Source organism: Amblyraja radiata, chromosome 31 (assembly GCF_010909765.2).
Source record: "Amblyraja radiata isolate CabotCenter1 chromosome 31, sAmbRad1.1.pri, whole genome shotgun sequence".
Lineage (NCBI taxonomy): Eukaryota > Metazoa > Chordata > Chondrichthyes > Rajiformes > Rajidae > Amblyraja > Amblyraja radiata.
Genome location: NC_045986.1, coordinates 17,174,417 through 17,195,082, shown reverse-complemented (window position 1 = coordinate 17,195,082; position 20,666 = coordinate 17,174,417). Strand labels below are relative to the sequence as shown.

General features: G+C 41.6%; 1 protein-coding gene across 2 annotated transcripts in view; it reads right to left on the bottom strand.

Annotated features, from left to right (window-relative positions):
• Positions 1 to 5,239: 5,239 nt before the first annotated feature.
• ephb2 (EPH receptor B2) overlaps positions 5,240 to 20,666 on the bottom strand; it is a 127,433-nt gene continuing 112,006 nt past the window's right edge. The window contains exons 11-18 of one of the 2 annotated variants that reach the window (XM_033047937.1): positions 20,411 to 20,449; positions 15,878 to 16,125; positions 12,679 to 12,894; positions 11,335 to 11,484; positions 9,693 to 9,886; positions 7,854 to 8,009; positions 6,094 to 6,198; positions 5,240 to 6,053 (exon numbers count right to left, since the gene is read on the bottom strand). In XM_033047937.1, the coding sequence (XP_032903828.1) occupies positions 6,050 to 6,053; positions 6,094 to 6,198; positions 7,854 to 8,009; positions 9,693 to 9,886; positions 11,335 to 11,484; positions 12,679 to 12,894; positions 15,878 to 16,125; positions 20,411 to 20,449 (1,112 nt within the window). In that variant the 3' untranslated portion in view covers positions 5,240 to 6,049. Of the gene's footprint in view, positions 6,199 to 7,853; positions 8,010 to 9,692; positions 9,887 to 11,334; positions 11,485 to 12,678; positions 12,895 to 15,877; positions 16,126 to 20,410; positions 20,450 to 20,666 lie in introns of both variants that reach the window. The other variant, XM_033047938.1, reaches the window with a different exon arrangement.

Sequence of the window (20,666 nt, the reverse complement as noted above, 5' to 3'; positions counted from 1 at the left end):
CCTGTTTTACCCCTTGCTGTCTCCCTCTCCCAGTCACCGTCCAACTGACCACTTTCCGTCTGTCTTTGCCTCCTAATATCTATCACTTCCTTTCGCTTCAACTATTCCATGTGGACTATCTTTAATCAAGTCCCTCAAATTTGTTTCTAATGACGTGAAATACAAATCCATAGATCACTAGAAGTGGCAGCACAGGTGGATAGGGTGGTGAAAAAGGCAAATGGCGCACCTGTCTTCATCCTATAGGTCACAGAATTAAAAAGTTGGGGTAATAGGTTGTAACTCATGGAACATCACACTAGAGTAGGGGTTGGCAACCTTGTAGAGGCCAGGACCCATGTCTGTGAGCGGAAGGCGGGCCACATCTGTCGCCATAGTTAATAAATGGAGGTAATAATTTCAGACTTACTTACGTCTTTTCATGGCCTTCCTAGTGCTTCATTGACTGCCACATATCTCGACTGTAAACTGTGCTGTGATTAGCCGTTGAGCTTAAGGGAGGGTTTTGAGGGAGAGTCGCTTTCTGCCACAGCTAATCGTAGTGTTGCCGCACGCGCTATCTGCTCTTGTTACCATATAACCATATAACAATTACAGCACGGAAACAGGCCATCTCGACCCTTCTAGTCCGTGCCGAACACATAATCTCCCCTAGTCCCATATACCTGCGCTCAGACCATAACCCTCCATTCCTTTCCCATCCATATAACTATCCAATTTATTTTTAAATGATAAAAACGAACCTGCCTCCACCACCTTCACTGGAAGCTCATTCCACACAGCTACCACTCTCTGAGTAAAGAAGTTCCCCCTCATGTTACCCCTAAACTTCAGTCCCTTAATTCTCAAGTCATGTCCCCTTGTTTGAATCTTCCCTACTCTCAGTGGGAAAAGCTTTTCCACGTCAACTCTGTCTATCCCTCTCATCATTTTAAAAACCTCTATCAAGTCCCCCCTTAACCTTCTGCGCTCCAAAGAATAAAGCCCTAACTTGTTCAACCTTTCTCTGTAACTTAGTTGCTGAAACCCAGGCAACATTCTAGTAAATCTCCTCTGTACTCTCTCTATTTTGTTGACATCCTTCCTATAATTAGGCGACCAAAATTGTACACCATACTCCAGAATTGGCCTCACCAATGCCTTGTACAATATTAACATTACATCCCAACTTCTATACTCAATGCTCTGATTTATAAAGGCCAGCACACCAAAAGCTTTCTTTACCACCCTATCTACATGAGATTCCACTTTCAGGGAACTGTGCACAGTTATTCCCAGATCCCTCTGTTCACCTACATTCTTCAATTCCCAATTCCCAAGTATTGTTCTAGGATTCTAGATGACGGAAGTCCTCAGGGAAAAGAAAACACCTACAGGCCGGATGATTTCGGGTTACGAGCCGGATCCGACCCGTGGGCCATAGGTTGCGACCCCTGCACTAGAGAAATGTGTGCAACTGTGGTCTTTACTGTAGTAAGTATGTGGTGGCACTGGAGAGAGGGCAGAGGAGATTCACCCAGGTCTTGCCTGGTTTGGTGGACTTTAAGAATGTGGAAAGTTTGGATAGGATGAGTGTGTTTTCCTTGGAACGAAGGAGACTGTGGGGTGACCTGAAAGAGGTGTATAAAATTACAAGAGGCATTGATAGGCAAATCATCAAAATATTTTTCCATGGTAATGGTATAAAAAAACAAGAGAATTAGTTTAAGGTGAGAAAGAATCTTAAAGGGAATAGAAGGGGAAGGTTTTTAAGAGGGCAGTTGATATCTGGAACTCACTGTCAGTGGATTTGGTGGAATTGGATACAAATGCTATGTTTTAGAGAGAGAGGCCATTGAATAGGTGAGGCATATGGATACAGACCTAATACAGTCAAATGGGGTTAGATGGGTAAAGGAATGGATGGGGTGGACTGCGTTGTCTTCTGTTCTGTACAGGACTGATTCTGACACAGACCCAGTCTCTTTCTCTAATTTTCCTTCCTCTTTCCGCCTGTATCTCTCCTTTCTGTCTTTCCCACTTCGTTACCTGTTCTCAATCTCAGCCTCACTTTCTACCCTGTGCTGTAACTCTCTGCCTTTCTTTATAGAAACATAGAAAATAGGTGTAGGAGTAGGCCATTCGGCCCATCGAGCCAGCACCGCCATTCAATATGATCACGGCTGATCATCCTAAATCAGTACCCCGTTCCTGCTTTCTCCCCATATCCCTTGATTCTGTTAGCCCTACGAGCTATATCTAACTCTCTCTTGAAAACATCCAGTGAATTGACCTCCACCCCTTCTGTGGCAGAGAATTCCACAGATTCACAACTCTCTGGGTGAATTCTTTTTTCCTCATCGCAGTCCTAAATGGCCCACCCCTTATTGTTAAACTGTGACTGCTGGTTCTGGACTCCAACATCAGGGACATTTTTCCTGCATCTAGTCTAACCAATCACTCTCATCCTTCTAAATTCCAGTGAATATAAGCCCAGTCGATCCATTCTTTCATGCAGTCTTACTCTTCATTGTTCTCCTTTCTTGTTGTCGTGCCCTTTCCTTCTCTCCCTCCATTTCCCTCTCTTTGTACCTGTGTGGCCCTCTTCCATTTTTCCCCCTTGTGCCCGTCTCTCAGTCACTTGACTATTGATTTTTTTAATCTATGCACTTTACTTATTCTGTCTGTCCCACTGACATAATCATTCTCTGAATCTGTTTCTCTCCCTCTTGTTCTCTCCCTATCTCCATCTATTTCTTCTTCTCGTTTGTCAACTCTGCTTTTCGCTGTCAAATTCTGTTTCCCTGACACTTTCTATGCTTCTCTTTGACAGTCTGTATAAACCCTTCTCTTTTCTTCCGGGCTAAAGGAAGGACATTGTTAAGTTGGAAAAGGTGCATCAGAATGTTACCTGGGCTTGAGGGCTTGAGTGAAAGGAAGAGGCTGGATAGGCTGGGACTTTGTTCTATGTAGGAGGCTGAAGGGTGTGCAACTGTAATGTGTACAAGGTCGTAAGGGGCATGGATAAAGTAAACATTCAGTCTTTGCCCCAAGATTGGGGATTCTAGAGGTCGCAGGCAGACAGTGAGAGGGGTGAGATTTAAGCGTGATCTCACTAGCAATATTTTCACACATAGTCAATATCTGCAATGAACTGCCAGAGGAAGCTATTGAAGTGGTACAATTCTGATTTTCAAACGATATTTGAACAGATATATTCATAGAAGGTTTTTGAGGGCTATGGGCCGGATGCAGGCAAATGGGACTAGCCCAGAATACCAACTTGATTGGCCTGCTGTATAGCTCTATGACTTTGACTCCATCCCCCACCCTCTCTCTGTAATTTCCATCCACAACTCCATGTTTACGTCCACAACCTTTGCTTGTTTTCCAGAGTAAATTGAACATTGTGTTTCTTTTTGTTTTGTACCTTAAGTTTAGCATTTTGGTCGAGATCTTACTAACATATATACTTTGTATTGAAAACTGCATGATTTACAATATTGTTAGCCAACTGCTGAATTAGTAGCATCTGATAAGAATGTTATAGATGCAGTCTTGGGACTGACATTAGAAATTTAGAGAAGCATCCTTTGCTGTTCAGGTTTCCTTTGGACAAAGGTTAACGCTTTTTGCTCCCTTCTATAATTGAGCTCCAAAGGTTCGCTTCATTTACTTAGCACAGTTTGATCAATTTAATTCTTCCTTATGTTTCTTGGTGGTCCTTCATTTATTGACGAGGGTTGTGACTAAACCTGGGCACAACATGTGATGAATCACGTGTGAAGAGGGTCTCGACCTGATATGCCACCAATTCATTTTCTCCAGAGATGCTGCCTGACCCGCTGAGTCACTCCAGTATTTTGCATACCAGTATCTGCAGATTCTTCTACAGATCTGCATATCACTCAACTAAACATGATTAAACAACCAAAGAAACTCAAAGTGGTAGGAGGAGGCCATTCAGCCCTTTGAGTCTGCCCCATTATTCAATAAAATATAGAAACATAGAAAGTAGGTGCAGGAGTAGGCCACTCAGCCCTTCAAGCCAGCATCCCCATTCAATATAATCATGGCTGATCATCCAGAATTAGTAACCTGTTCCTGCTTTTCCCCTACATCCCTTGACCGATCATCTAACTCAATACCACATTTCTGCTCCTTCTCCATTCCCACTGTGCTTTCTGTGCCCAGAAATCTATGTACCTTCTTGATAAATATATGATTTATATTATATGATTTATATGACCCCACCCTACCGGTCCCTGGCACCAATCTCCCAAGGAAGCAGTGGACGACGCTGAATAGATTCAGGACTGGACATGGCCCCTGCTTGGCCAGCCTTCACAAATGGGGCAGCAGTCCAACCCCATGGTGTGCTTGTGGAGAGCAGCAAACAATGCAACACATCATTGAAGCATGCCCTCAACAAAGACTCAAAGGAGGACTTGTCACCCTTCATACAGCAGATCAAGAGGCAACTGCTTGGCTAAAGGACTTTGCATTCGCTAAATAAATAAATAAATATATTCAGTGCCTGAGCCTTGGTGGAGAATTCCACAGGTTCACCACACTTTGAGTGAAGAAATGTTTCCACATCTCAGTTCTAATCATCTTGCCCTTTTATCCTGAGAATCATTTCTTCCAGTCCTCCCAGGCGGGGTATCAGTCCCTGCATCCACTCTGTCAGAACTTTGTATGTGTTGAAGAAGTCTGAAATACTCAACTTTGCAGTTACTTTCTGTACAGTGTGGTTTTTTTTTTCTCCATAAAACGCCATGTTTTTTTTAAACCAAGATTTGCATCAAACAACCAATGCTTTTTCAACTTTGTTATAATGAATCAACAAAGGTCATCCATCAGTGGGATAGTGGGGTCAAGGACAGAGCTTTCACGTCGCGGCCCTGTTTCCACCAATCTTTCCACCACCACCACACACAAGAAGCACAAGACAGACACCATTGTATGAAGATGCCAAGAAGTGTGTTCAGCTCTGGCTGAACAACTTCTAATCTTGTGCGTGGACTCGATAAGAAGAAGTGGGATGGTAACAAAAGTGAGTCAGCCATTGACTTTAATTACGGCTGGGTTTGCATCCTAATCCACTTGGTACTGTGGTGATTGCCTCTACACTGTGTGGATCAGGTGCAACACAACAATGTAATGTGTCACTGGCCCTCACCACACAAAATACAATGTTGTTTTTAACCATGCCAATATCTGCTATGATAAAAATTCAAGTAACCACCTTTCTCTGAAGTACGTGTGTGGCAGAGCTGTATTTTAATCCCCCTATCAATAAATATTTGCTGTACATTATAAAGATTTACTAAAACGTCAAAGAATTTTGTCAGACCAGAAAAAAAAAATCAATGTGGTATGTTTTTCTAAACTTGGCAAATAATGCCTCCCCCTACTGAACAGATTCACTATGATAAGAACCATTGGAGCAAAGTGCACTAAAACAACGTGGATGTGTTGAAGGTAGGAAAATCTGCCAACTGTACATGTCCTACAGAAAGAATCAAGGGAACAGCATCACAGGTCGTAGGTCCAAAGGTGCGACAATCGCCAATGTAACTACTGCAGGTTTGTCTGCTGTTCTTCAGTCTTTGTTCTCTTGCAGAGATGATGCACACCACTTACATTAAAGGATCCAGCCTCAAAACTTGTGCTTCCTCTAATTCCTGATTTTTTTTTTTATTCTTGCGCACAAAACGGCTGTGAAATATTCTGAACTGTATACTTCCAAATCGTACAGTTCATTATAAACATTGTTTTGCTCCCTTAAGTTTGTTTCGGGAAAAATAATGTACGGGTAATTGGCACCTTAGCCACATTTGAATTATCACACAGTGTTTGTGGTAATTAAATATTCTGGGTTAATTGCATGGTTCCTTGGATAGTCTGTTAGTTTTATATTACAGTTGATTCAACCCTTTTAAAGGGTTTTCCTGGATTAAATGCAAATGTTAAGCTTGTTTCACATAGCTCTTCCAGCCTTCGTTGAAGGATTTTGGACTGTGAAGGTCCAGGTTGCAATGTGTCAGTCTCACAATGATCCCTGGCTTCAGGCTTCCTATTCTGTCCTCTGCTTGGAGGGAGGACAGTTACACTTCCAATGACTGAATTTGATTCATTTGTCTTTGCATCATCTGAATACTGTTCAAAATTTTCTTCTGATGTCCTGCCAAAGTGACGCCAACCCGAAGCATATCCCTGGTGGGAAAGAAGGAGACATTGTAAGGGATGGGGAATCTGCAGAAGATTGTGCTCCATTGTTTCGTTTACTTTAGTTTCGAGATACAGCGCGGAAACAGGCCCTTTGGCCCAGCGAGTACGCAACGCCCAAAGATCCCCGCACATTAACACTACCCTACACACACTAGGGACAATTTTACATTTTATACATAGCCAATTAACTTACAAACCTGTACATCTTTGGAATGTGGAAGGAAACCAATGATCTCAGAGAAAAAGACACAGGTCACGGGGAGAACGTACAAACTCCATACAGACAGCACCCATAGTCAGGATTGAACCCAGATCTCTGGCGCTTTAAGGCAGTAGCTCTGTGCCACCGTGTCACCCATTGGCTGATATTCATTGAATTGCTGCTTATTCAGTACTTACTGCTCATTACAAAGCATTCAATACAAATGTATAGAATATACAGATATTCTATAATATTTCAGTTATTACAATAATGTAAATAACAAGATCTAATACACATTATTGTTTATGGGTTTTAAGATAGATCTGAGTTATTTATAAGATTCAATTCATGACTATGTCAAATAAACAATGTATTTGTGCCAATATTGTTTCTCCGCTTGGCATGACGAAAAGGGGGCATGAAATGAGACAACAGAATTGAAGAATTCCAAAACTTTTCATAAATATATTAGATGCAATAAGGAAAGAATGGGTCCCCTCAGGGCCAAAGAGGAAATCTTTATGTGAGGTTTGGTGCCCTGAATAAACACTTTCTATCAATATTTACCAGGGAGTAGGATGGCGAGATAGGGAAGTGTATGCTGAGAGTCCAGGAAGTGTGTTTATCATGAAAGGGGAAGGGTTTGAGGTAATGGTGCTCATTGAGGCAAACAGATCTCCAGGGACTGGTGAAATTTATCCCAGGGTGTTAAGGGAATCAAGGAGGCAAATTACCAGGAGTCTGATGGAGATTGTCTCATAATCTTTAACCCCATGTGAGGTATAGGAAGACTGGACAATAACTCATGTTGTTCTCATATTAATTGAGAGGGTCGGGATAGGCCAGGAGTCTACAGGCTGCTGAGCCTTATGCCATTAGTTGGAAAAGTAATTGGAAAAAAATCTTGCGGATAAGATTTATGATCATTTGGAAAGGCATGGTCGAATCAGCTTTTTTGAGCAGGTTACTAAGAAAAGTGATGGTCAAAGCAGTAGACGTGGTATATTTGCATTTGACAAAGTAGATGTACAGAAAGTTATTTTGGTGTTTTGGTGAGCTGGAGCTAAAATTGGCTTGTGGTTTTTTCAACCAAAAATCTGCTACGTGCAGTGTATTTTCTTCTCACCTAGAGGGTGGCTATAGACTGGAATGCCTCTTATTCCGTGGTGGTTACATTCAGAACTCTAGATAGATGCAGAAAGCTGGAGTAACTCAGTGGGACATGCAGCATCTCTGGAGAGAAGGAATGGGTGATGTTTCGGGTCTGAAGAAGGGTCTCGACACGAAACGTCACCCATTCCTTCTCTCCAGAGATGCTGCCTGTCCCGCTGAGTTACTCCAGCTTTTTGTGTCTATCTTCGGTTTAAACAGCATCAGCAATTCCTTCCTACACATCCCAGAACTCTGTGGAATTATGCAAGACAAAATTGACACTTACTCCGCAGTCATTTGTGAGACAAAGTCGAATGATGTGAAACCTTCGTTCAAAAAGTTATCTTTATATTGGCCCATCTTAATGGCCTCCAACCAGTCATTTACTGTGGAGAAGCTGGAGAAGTCAGGAACTGTACGATCGAGTAAAGGTAAAGTTACCCTGTAAACAGAACGCAGGAAATTGAGTGAACCCCCACAGATTGAACATAGGAGTCAGAATTAGGCCAAAACCCCAGTTCAGAATTACCCACAAACAGGTTACAGACAGTTACAAACAGATATTCAAGTCCAATCCATAAGGTACATTATGTGTTCAGTCTATAACAATACCATTGCCAAGTTGAAAAAAAAATAGAAAGAAAGAGTCTCAATGTGGTGAGAGATTGAAAGGTGTTGTTCAGTGCTTCCTTGTACACAAATCACTGAAGGTCTGAAATGTCACCCATTCCTTCTCTCCAGAGATGCTGCCTGTCCCGCTGAGTTACTCCAGCTTTTTGTGTCTCTTAGTTTAAACCAGCATCTGCAGCTCCTTCCTACACACTGAAAGTTGATATGCAGATAAAGACTTTGCCTTCCATCACAGTGAGGAGATGTTGGAGACTCACTGTGATGGATGTTTTTTTAAACTGTGTTAAGTGTGGGTCTTGGATTGTTTTGTAATGTAAAAAACTGTAGAAATGGAATTTCGTTCAAACCTAGGTTTGAATGACAATAAATAGCATTCTATTCTATTCTAACAAGCAATTAGGATTTTGGCTTTTACTGCAAGAGGATTTGACAACAAGAGTAAACGGTTATGGGCCTGTCCCACTTAGGTGATTTTTTGGGCAACTACAGGTGACTGCCGCAAAATTTTCAACATGTTGAAAAATTTTTGCCGACAGTGACGACAATTTTTGCTGTCATAAGTTGTCATAGATGTTGTCGTCAGGTGTCATAGGTGAATTCCATTAAAACTAGTCCCTGACAGTCAGCTAAGTGGGACAGGCCCATTACTGTATGGGCCTGTCCCACTGCACCTAGAATAATGTCGGTCTGGTATCCTTCCTGAAGTAAGGATATATTTGTAATATAGTAAGTGCAACATATACTCATCAGGTGGTAAATTAGGATTGTCCTAAGAGGAAAGATTATGCAGACTGGGCCTCGACCATAAATTTAGAAGTATCAGAGATTACATCATTGCAAATGCCAACATCCACAAAGTAGTTGAGAATGTAGACACCTGGATGATGTTCACCTTGGGCAAGACACACAGAACCAGGAGTCAGTCTCCAAGAACAAGATTCAACAAACTATGGACTAAAATGAGAATAATATCTAGGACATTGTAAACCTCTGGAATTGACTATTTGTGTAGGATGCGGAAGTTCTGTTGCTGAGATATTCATGAGATTTAAAAAAAATAGTAGACTGAGGAAATCAAGGGACATGGCACATATTGGAAAATGGCGCTTGGCAAAATACTATTGAATGGCAGAGATCACAAAGTGTTGAGTGATATCATTAGTGAATATTATCTACATTCATAAATTCTGAATTTAATTCCAAGTTTAGCCAATCAACATGCATCCAAATTTCCATGTAAATTTGGACATTCCATTAATATTTTCGCTATTCATAAATTCTGAATTTAATTCCATTGGATGATGTCCTGATTTTCTCCTCTTTCCTGCTGTACTTTTCAGTTAACACTTGTGCTTTATGATGATGAAAGTTAACCCAATCAACATGTACACAAATTTCCACGTAGAGTCTTGTAGTTAAAGCCCACAATGAGATGGAAGTATACAAACCCAGCTGTGGGTAGTTCAGAAAAAGAAATATAAAAGACAGTTCCTACCCTGATGATAGTGGCGTCAGAGCCTTTAAAGTGTTTGGATTCCTGATCATTTTATCCAAAGTATTGACAATCTGCCCAAACTTTGGCCTATTGTTCCGATCCTTCTGCCAACAGTCGAGCATTAATTGATGGAGAGCTGTTGGGCAGTCCATAGGTGGAGGGAGTCGATAATCTTGTTCAATAGCATTGATCACCTTTTAATATAAACCATAGAAATACAGGAGTCATTCAGGCAAAGTGACTCTGAGAACTCTTGGTCAAAGTAAACAACTTTTTGTAATTATCTTACAACACTATAACACAGTTAAAAAAAATATTTGGACAGGTACATGGACAAGATAGGTTGGGGGGGGGGGGGGGGGGGTTATGAGTCAAACGCAGGCAATTGGGACTAGTGTAAATAGGGCACATTGGTTAATGTGGGCAAATTGGGCCGAAGGGCCTGCTTCCACATCGAATGACTCTACAACACTCTATGACCACGAATGCATCGTATGACTTGGAAAGTATGACAGACCAATTTCAACATTAATTCAGACATTGCTGGCTCCGTTATATGAAGTAGCCCAGAATGAACTGCAAGCTGACTGAGCGTGGAGCACAGTAGCGGAATGTGTTGGTACAATTTGCATCTGGCACTTTAGATTAATGCCAAGTCGAGCTAGAGTAAGCAACATGACCCCAATGCTGACCCTGCCATAGAAGACAAATGACAGGACAGGTTTAATTACTTTTACTTTATTTTGACATTTCAGTTTTTGGCTCGCATTTTCAATTAAATATTATTAGTTATTTTAAAATTGCTTTATTAATGTTATATATTAAATCTAATGCAGTTTGTAAAATCTCTATCAATTCCAAAGACCTTTGGGCAGGATAGGGATGCAGGGGAAGAGTTGCTGCCTTATAGTGCCAGACCCGGGTTTGATCCTGTGTACAGGTGCTGTCTGTACGGAGTTTGTACCTTCTCCCTGTGACCAAGTGGGTTTTCTCCCACATTCCAAAGAGATACAAGTTTATAGGTTAATTGGCTTCTGTAAATGTAAATTGTCCCCAGTGTGTAGGATAGTGCGAGGGTATGGGGTGATCGCTGATCGGTGCGGAATCAGTGGACCGAAGGCTCTGTTTCTGTACTGTATCTCTAAAGTCTAAAGCCTTTGATAGTTGTAAGCTATCCGAGGCTTTCAGTGGACATGGGGCAAAGTCTCAGGAGGTCCGAGGCCTGCATGAGGTACCGAGTCCACTCTGTCTCACAGGGAGGCCTCACAGGTACTGAGAGTCAGCTGGAACATGTCAGTCAGTGCGGGCAGGACAGTGGGCTGTGCAGGTGGTAAACTCGGGCATTCTATTGGATACAGAACAGTCAAGCCTATTACTGTAGGATGATGTGAATGTACAGCCCAGTCAATATTGCAGGCCAATTTTCCAATTCACAGTTTGTAAATACAATAGATATACTGCAATACACACATTGGACAAGTGCGTAAATCATTTGTTGACTGTGGAGAGAGGGATGGGCGAGAAGTTACAATTCCGTGACTGCTACAAACAAATAATAGACCTCAGATGCACATTTCAGAGCATCACCAAAATCTCAAGATAAATTAGCAAGAGATTTAATTAATTAGAGAAATTAACGTACATCTTGGTTGGTCATGTCCCAGTAAGGTCTCTCTCCATAGGACATAACTTCCCACATGACTATACCATAACTCCAAACGTCACTGGCTGATGTAAACTTCCGGTATTGAATGGCCTCTGGTGCTGTCCAGCGGATTGGAATCTTTCCACCCTGAAAGCAAACAGAAGCATCTTAACCCACCGTGCCGAGGTGATTTCATTTCCGTTGAAGTCGGATTGGAACCAACACACCAACAAAGAGTCAGCTTGGGTTTCACTTCATGACAAAAGGACATTGATCTGAAGCAGACACAAGGAATTGCTGTTGCTCTGGAATCACAAACAGAAAACACAAAATGCTGGAGTAACTCAGCAGGTCAGGTAACATCTCTGGAGGACATGGATTGGTGATGTTTCGGGACGAGATTGAGGAAGGGTCCCGACTTGAAACATCACCTATTTATGTCCCCCAGAGATGGCACCTGATCCGCTGAGTTCGTCCTGTACTTAGTGTTTATTGATCAGAAGCATTTTCTCACATTTCCGGGGCTCTAAAGATTTCCTTTATTGTAGAACAACTTAATTAAGTGGTGGCTCTGATAACTTTGCATAAAACGTAGTGTGTGTTGTGCAGCCAACTGGTTAGCTTAAACACAAGGAGAAAATTAAACATATAAATCAGTGGAGTTCCAGGGTCTAAATTAATAGGAATTCAGGAAGGAAAAATGCTGAGGGGTTATTGGTGGAGGATTCAGGGAAAGAGACAGTTATTCCTGTGTTTGTGAATGAGAATGCAGGACAGTATGTTCCCTCCCTGGTGCTGGGCCTACCGGATATCTAAGCATGACTGTAGCGCATTCTTGGAGGGGAGGATAAACAACCCGTGGTCAAGGTATAAATTGGTCCCAACGATATTTGTAGAATGAGGGCTGAGGTCTTGCGACATGAATCTGTAGTTAGAGGCTACGTGAAAAAGCAGGACTTAAAAGGATTATTTCCTTTGCCACTTCCTGCTGAGTGCATGAACAGAAGAATGGATCAGATGAACGAGTGTCTGAAAAGATAGTGCAGGTGGATTTGTTGTTGGCAGAGAGGATTTAAACTAGAATGGCTGTGGGGGGAGAGAAACTGACCAGAGACTGCAGATGAGGAAATAAAGATGGAAAGAAGACAAGAAACTAACAGGCAAATGTGGAGGGCAAAGAGACCAGTGGCAAGATGCAACCAGGACCTCAGTGCAAAATGACCAAGAATGTCAAAGGGACAAGTACAGAAGTAATGCGCCTCAATGCACAAAGTACATGCACACTGCGAGGTATGAATTAATTGCACACATGAATATATTTATTCTAACAGGGTGATTTACCAAAGCACTTGTATATGTTGGGTCTGATGTATCATCTTCTAGGAACCTGGACAGTCCAAAGTCCGAAACCTTACATACGAGGTTGCTGTTGACGAGAATATTGCGGGCTGCCAGGTCTCTGTGCACGTAGCTCATGTCGGCTAGATACTTCATCCCTGCAGCAATTCCACGCAGCATTCCAACCAGCTGTATAACTGTGAACTGCCCGTCATTTTGCTGTAACAAAATAAACAATAAAGCTTATTACCGTGACATTATCTCTTCATGGATGATCATTGGCTCAACTGGTGTTTCTCGCAAACCACTCTGGGCTCATGGGTGGCTGGTCTGGAAGATTTAGTCTCACTGAAACATACTGTGAGTTGGATGCAAAATTGGCTTGGTCATAGAAGACCGAGGATAGTGGAGGAGGAGCGTTACTCTGACTGAAGGTCTTTGACCAGAGGTATTCTGCAAGGATCAGTGCCGAGGCCTCTGCTGTTTGATCCGATGAAAATGTAGATGGTCTAATTAATACGTTTATAGACAACAACATTTAGTTGGGTTGTGGATAGCGAAGAAACTTAGCAAAAGGATAGAGAAGGAGATATATCAGTTGAAAATTTGGCTGGATAAATGGCAGATGGAGTTTAGTGATTGGGGTAAGTGTGAGGTGTTGACTTGAAGGAGATCAAATGTAAGAAGAACAAATACAGTGAACTTACAAGCATTGATGTACAAAGGAATATTGGGTGCAAGCCAATAGCTCCATGAAAGTGGCAACATATGCAGATAGCGTGGTAAAGAAATGTTTGACCTCCTTGCCATCACTGGTTGGAGATTTAAGGGCCTGTCCCACTTTCACTAGGTAGGTCATAGCAGGCCTAGTGATGTTAGTCGTAGGTACTCGTGACATCAAGTAGGTCGGGGCATTTTTCTAGCCTGATGAAAAATATCCACGAGTAAAAAAGATCGTGAATTAGGTCATGAAAGTGAGACAGACCCTTAAGTGTAAACGTTGGGAAGACATTCAATAGCAAATAGGAAAGGATTAGAATGATCTGGATCCAACGTGGGTAAATTGGGACATCTTGGTTGGCATAAATGAGTTGTGCTGAAGGGTCTGTTTCCGTGTTGTATGAATCTATGACTTTCTCACCCCAGCCATCCCCTCTTGCCTCCTCCCCCATCAGGCAGAAAATACAAGAGCTTGAAAGCACATCCACAGATTCAGTAGAACAGCATCTTCCCCACCATTATCAGACTACAGAATGGTCCTCCCATAAGCTCGGGTATAGCCCCAATCTTCCAACCTACCTTATTGCGAACGCTGGACTTTTTCTCTGCCACTGTAATGCTATGATGATGTAACATGATGTAATCTGCTATTTTTCTCTTTGCATAACCTGTTTGGCTTGATTGTGTAGTATGATTTGACTGGATAGCTTGCAAACAAAAGCTTTTCACTGTATCTTGGTAAATGTGACGATAATAAACTAATACCAATATCTATCATACAATGACCTTACTACCTTTACTCCAGATTTACGTAAATACTTCCATAACCACTTTCTTAACCATTATACTTTCAAATTCCAATTTGCCTGAATGCCTCCATTGATTTCCTCAGTGCAAATCCATATTTGCTGTCACTAGTCATGTCTCATTTGTTTCTCACAAGTGTCAGGCAATGATCATCTCCAGCAAGGGAATGTTAAACCATCTACCCCATCATTATCATTGTTGAGTCCACAACATTAACATTCTGAGAGATAGCACTACCCAGAAAGGAATGGGCCCAGTTAGATTACTACTGTTGCACCAGGAGGCGATCATAGTCTGGGTATCCTGTGATGTGTCATTCATCATCTTATGCTCCAACGTCCAAATCCGTGAACTCAATAACAGGAGTGACAAGGGGTGTAGGTGCAAAAGAACACCACCACCTGTATCAGCTTCCTTACTGAATCACACATCATAATGTGGAAATAAGTTTTTAGTTTATGGTCACGTGCAGTGAGAAGCGTTTGTTGCTTGCTAACCAGTCAGCGGAAAGACAATACATGATTACAATCGAGCAATCCATAGTGTACAGATACATGATAAAGGGAAATATCCATCAGTAGTGGTCTAAATCCTGAAACTCCTTTAGCAAAGCACTGCTAGAGCACGTTCAACAGGCGAACTGCAGCAGATCAAATGGCTCAACACCACCTTCTTTGGGGATGTAAGGGATGATCAAATAATATCAGTCTTGCCAGCAACGGCTACATCCAGTAAAATGAATTTTAAAATCCCTTTCATTATTCTCCATCTTTCACCTTCAGAACAGCATTTGTTTCACTGAGTACTTTGTCCATAATATTATCCTTAGCATCTTGATCTACTTGTGCATCTGAAAATAAACACATCTTGGCTTGACATTTTTTGGACTGTTCCCCATTTCACATTTTCTTTCCGACAGTAAACATTCGCAATCTTGTGACATTTCTGGAGATGGGGGTGGAGAAGGTGGATTGTCTTTTGGTGGTTTGTGTTCTGTTGCAACATTCTTCATGAGGAAGTGTCAGGTAAAGATGTGGACCTGTCTCTTGGAATATTGCTGCCAACTCCACTTCACCAGCGTTCATACTCCCATTCATCTGCATTCATTCAGTCCACTGAACGATGAGAATTCTGGCAATTTTTCTCATCTTATCTTCTATTGTTTTGGGTACAATCATGCCTGGCATTTTGCCGCCCCTACCTTTTGCTTATGCTCTCTGCAATGATTTTCTTCTCCTGCAGTTTTTTTTATCATGCTTATCGTTCTGTCCTTTTCTAAATAGCATTCCTCCATATTATATTTGTGCAGTTTAGTTTAGAGATCCAGCATGGAAACATGCCCTTCGGCCCATTGAGTCATGCTGACCGTCAAACACCCGTTCACACTATTGTTATGTTATCCCACTTTCCCTTCCACTCCCTTCACGCTAAAGATAATAACAGAGACCATGTAATCTAGAAACTCCCTCGTCTTAGGAATGTGGGAGGAAACCGGAGCAGCCAGAGGAAACCCACGCAGTCACAGGGAGAACGTGCAAACTCCACACAGTTGTGTGGAAGGGCCAGATAATTGTGTTCACTGGGTGGATCGTGACGGCTTGTTGAACTGGCAATGTCTTCGAGTTTCAGTAAATGGAATGATCTCCTGAAACAAAAGAGCAGCTGAGCATCTTACCCTGAGGAAGGAGTCCAGTGACCCGTTCTCCATGAACTCTGTGATGATCATCACGGGGTTGCTTCTGGTGACTACTCCTTCTAGATGTATGACATTCGGATGATCAAACTGTCCCATGATGCTTGCTTCGCTCAGGAAATCCCGTCTCTGCTTCTCTGTATAACCAGATTTTAAGGTCTTGATAGCCACAAATATCTCCCTCTTTCCAGGTAGCTTGAGATGCCCACTGCAGACCTCTCCAAATTCACCTGATAAGAAAGCCAAAGGAATAATTGTCTCACAGCTATTGTTGGGGGGGCAATTTTTCCGACTGAGAACACAGAAGGATTACAAACAGTGACATTTCTACTCAGGGAAAAAGATTCTATCAGCTCTACCTACGCTTCTAATAATTTTATATGCATTTATCAGGTCACCCCTTTAGTTCCCAGTTAAAACAGTCCAAGTTTCTCCAATCTCTCCTTTATACCTAAAATCCTCTGTACTTAAAATGTGGCCTACACAACACTCTAAATGTGGTCTAACCAAAGTTTTATACAGTTGGAATAATGTCTTCCCAACATTTACACAATTGCCTGTATATGAACTCTTATTGGTGTTAACAGTCCATGGACAACTCCCACTCTTTCTGTATTGATTTAATCTAATCATCCCACTCTCTTTTCATAAAGCAAAATATATGAAACAGGGAAAGGCTATCGGGATCTCCTGTCTGCTCCATTGGGTAAGATTATGGCTAATTTCTTACCTCCCCATCGCATGCTGCACTAACACCATATTCCTTTCTTCATTTAATATTAAAATATATATACCTCTCTGTATCTTGAAGATCTCAGATACTGGGCAAAAATTTTCATTAGGTGCAGAGATTTTCAAAGAATCACTGTCATTTTTCCTCATCTTTGTCCTGAATCTTTGATAGAACCCAGAGGAGTTGAGCACATATACAGGCCCTTCAATCTCCGCACCAAACATAAACTAATCTCCTCCGCTTGCGTGGATTCATGTCCCTCCATTCGCTGCATATCCATGTGCCTATCAAGAAACCTCTTGTCCCTATTGTATCTGCCTCCCCCACCACGCCAGCAACATGTTCCAGATACTCATCACTCTATGTAAATTTAAAAAACCTGTCCCGCCCATTTCCTGTCGACTTTCCCCCCTCTCGTCTTAAAGCTATGCTCTCTAGTCTTTGACATTACCACCTTGGGAAAGAGGTTTTGACCTATCAATGTCTCTCATTAAATTTATAACCTTCTATCAGGTCTCCCCTCAGCCTCCAATGCTCCAGAGAAACAATCCAAGCTTGTCCAACCTCTCCCTAAAGATTTTACCTTCTAATGTAGGCAGCATTCTGGTAAAGGTCTTCTGCACTCTCTTCAAAGCCTCCACGTCCTTCATATAATGGGGTGACCAGAAATGCACACAACACTCCAAATACAGGCCTCACCAAAGTCCTAGCAAGATGCAACAATTTTCTAACTCTTATATGCAATGCCTCGACTGATGAAAGACAAGCCTTCTTTACCATTCTATCCACTAGTGCTGCTACTTTCAGGAAGTTGAGAACTCTCTCTTTTTGTGAATGTGAGTTCTGGTCTAGGCACCCAGTCGAGAGAAACATTATCTCTGTATCTATCCTGTCAAGCCTTGTAAGAACTTTACAAATTTCACCTTTCATTCTTCTAGGCACAACAAAACAGCCTGCTCACGATACCATGAATCAATCTAATGAACCTTCTGTAAGAAAGACATCTTTCCTCAGGATGACCAAACCTACACATAACAATGCCAGAGCTGTTTGACCAAGGATCTACATAACTGGGAAGGTCAACTTTTGGAATAAAGTATAATAATACACTATTTACCTCCCGACCTGATTGCACAATGGCTTACATAGTACAAGAAGACCTAGACATCTCTAAATACAACATTTGCCCATTTCTCATTATTTATCGACTATTTATAATATCCATTTTTTCACAAGTACACGTGCCATGTCCTGAACAGGTCCATGTTTCCTCAAAGCCCACTCCGTCACCTAGCTTGGTATCATCAACAAACATGGAAGCTCGGAGACCTCACCAAAACACTGGATGCACTGAAAATAACCTGTTCATTTCTGGTCCCTGTTTTTTTAAACTTTTAATCAATCCTCAATCCATGCCTGTATATACTCCCCAATATCATGTCCTCTACCTTTGCTTCATAATCTCTGATATATCACTCTATGAACATGCCTGTGCTTGGTCCATATCCATCCAAATGTGTCCTATCCGTGTACCTGTCTAACTGTTTCTTAAATGTTGGGATAGTCCCAGCCTCAACTACCTCCTCTGGCAGCTTGATACATACAACTACCACCCTTTGTGTGAAACAGTTACCCCTCCGATTCCTATTAAATCTTTTCCCCTTCACCTTGAACCTATGTCCTCTGGTCCTTGATTCTCTACTCTGGTCCTACTCAGGGCAAGAGATTCTGTGCATCTACCCGATCTATTCCTCTCATGATTTTATATAACTCTTGGCATTATGGCATCGTATGGAAGTCCAAATACACCACATCAACTGGTTTCACTTTATAATTCTACTTATAATTACAACTTCACAAACTCTAATTGATATGTCAAATGTCCCTCTTTCATAAATCCATGTTTGACTCTGTGCAGTCTCATAACTTACTCACACTCTGTTTTCCCATCCTGTTTCCAATGTGGACATTTCTTTCGCTGGAAGAATGCTGACGGATCTGTCAACTCACCAGTTCTCAGTGTTCAGTGATTTGATTCAATGTTCCCATTTATTATCCCTCTATATGCAGCAGTTCCAATCCTCTGCTCTGCCCAGTCCTCTCTGTAGATACTTAAAATGTATTCATGGAATGTAGACATCTCGAGTAAGACTGGCTTTTATTATCTATCTCCTTTTGCCCCTGCTTTCTGACTACTTCCTACGCCCAAGCAATCCTTTGTGATGAAGGTAGTCATACCGTGCTGTTAGATAGGAAGATCAAGTGCTTGGATCCAGCAACAAAGAAGATAAGATGAAGACCGTGACAGATTTATACTGGGATGAATGTACCAGCAATCTAAATGTTACAATAAGCCAGATAATGGGACCATTATCTTCAAAGGAAACAGTATTATCATGTTCAGAAGAAGAAAATATAGCAGTGTCTGAGATTTAATGAAATGGCTGGAAAACATGTTGGAATTATCAGGAAGCTAGAAGGGAAATGTAAAATCTAAGTGATGGGCATTGGAGAAAAAAAAGAGTTCAGAAGTGTGGCCACATACAAAAGGCACAATTTTGAGTCAATTCAGTTGCAATGATCGTGTTTCTGAGCTACAAGGAGGTAATTATCTTGGAATACGACCTGTGAAAGATGTGATTTTCAGTGAATATGTGGAGGAAGATCAAGCTGGAGAACTCAACTTTTGTGCAATAATAGATGAAAAAGGACTGAAAATAATTTGGTTGAAAACATAGTTTGTGTTATGCTCTTTCACAGAAATATTTGATCATGGATATGTGATGACAAATCTGGGATCAACATTAATGAGGATTGCAAAATTAAATGAGGCATTGGACAAATGACAGAAGGATGAATACCTTTCCCATCTATAGTTCAATCTTTCTCCCTTTGTCCAATCTCTTCCCAATTACAATTAAGTTACTTTTCAAGTTACCTGTCCTCAGTTGGATTATTTTCACCTTGGATGTCTGAGCCTCTGCATGAGGACAATCCTTTGTTTCAACCCTGAACATGACTCCTGCTGTAAAACCTTGTCTCCATTACACCTGTTCTAGCAATCCCATCCTTTCTCCCCATCGGATTCCCTTTGCCACCCTCCTTCACAGGTGTGCCTGTCCTTACAACAAACAACTTTCCTAAATCCACGGAGCTCCTTCATGTCAAATTTCTAGCGTTGGAATTACAGCACCCAGCAGATCAAGTAGCATCAATGGAAACAGAATTAATGTTTTACACAAAGCCTTTAACATGAAACAATTAATTCTGTTTCTTCTTCCATGCCACAGATCCTGTCTGACATGCCGAGTGCTTCCAGTATCTAGTTCAGACTTCCAGCATCTGCAATTTTAACGATCTTTATTTACTCTTTGGCCCTGGAAACCTGTATGTATTCAAGCTGTGTTTGTCCCTGGATGGGACATATCCTTCTAAGGCCCCCTCTTTCTTCTCATTTTACAATATATTATTAAAAGTATTGAATCTCCTACTTTGGTGTCACATATCTCATTGACTTTACTGCCACTTTTAATCCTGATCTCGCTTTCACCCCATCTATCACTGAACCCTTTTCTTTCACAATTTTCCTCCCTGTATTTCAGGGTTTTAGTTAGCACTGCAAACCCATCGATTCCCACTCATACCATGACCACACTTCTATCACTATGTTTTGTGGGGGGGGGGGATTCCACATTGTGCTACAAAACTCCAAGCCTCCATCATGTGTGTTTGAACATTACCCCCTTCACACCACTACATCTGCAGTGTCTCTTTTTACTCACCCAAGGTTTCCCCTCCATCAGAGTTGTTGGGGTCCTCGACTGTGTACAAGAAAGTCTAAGGTAAGTTTATATAAAATGCAAGAAGATGCAAGATGGCTTTACAAGTACATACACATAAATTCAAAAAAGGGTATGAAACAATGTTAATGAGCTGCAGGTGCAATTACCTCACGGGATTCCAATTGTGGTAGTGATCAGGACATGGATGTATGAATATTCTTGGATACAGCCATTCAACAAGGGCAGAGAAGGGAAA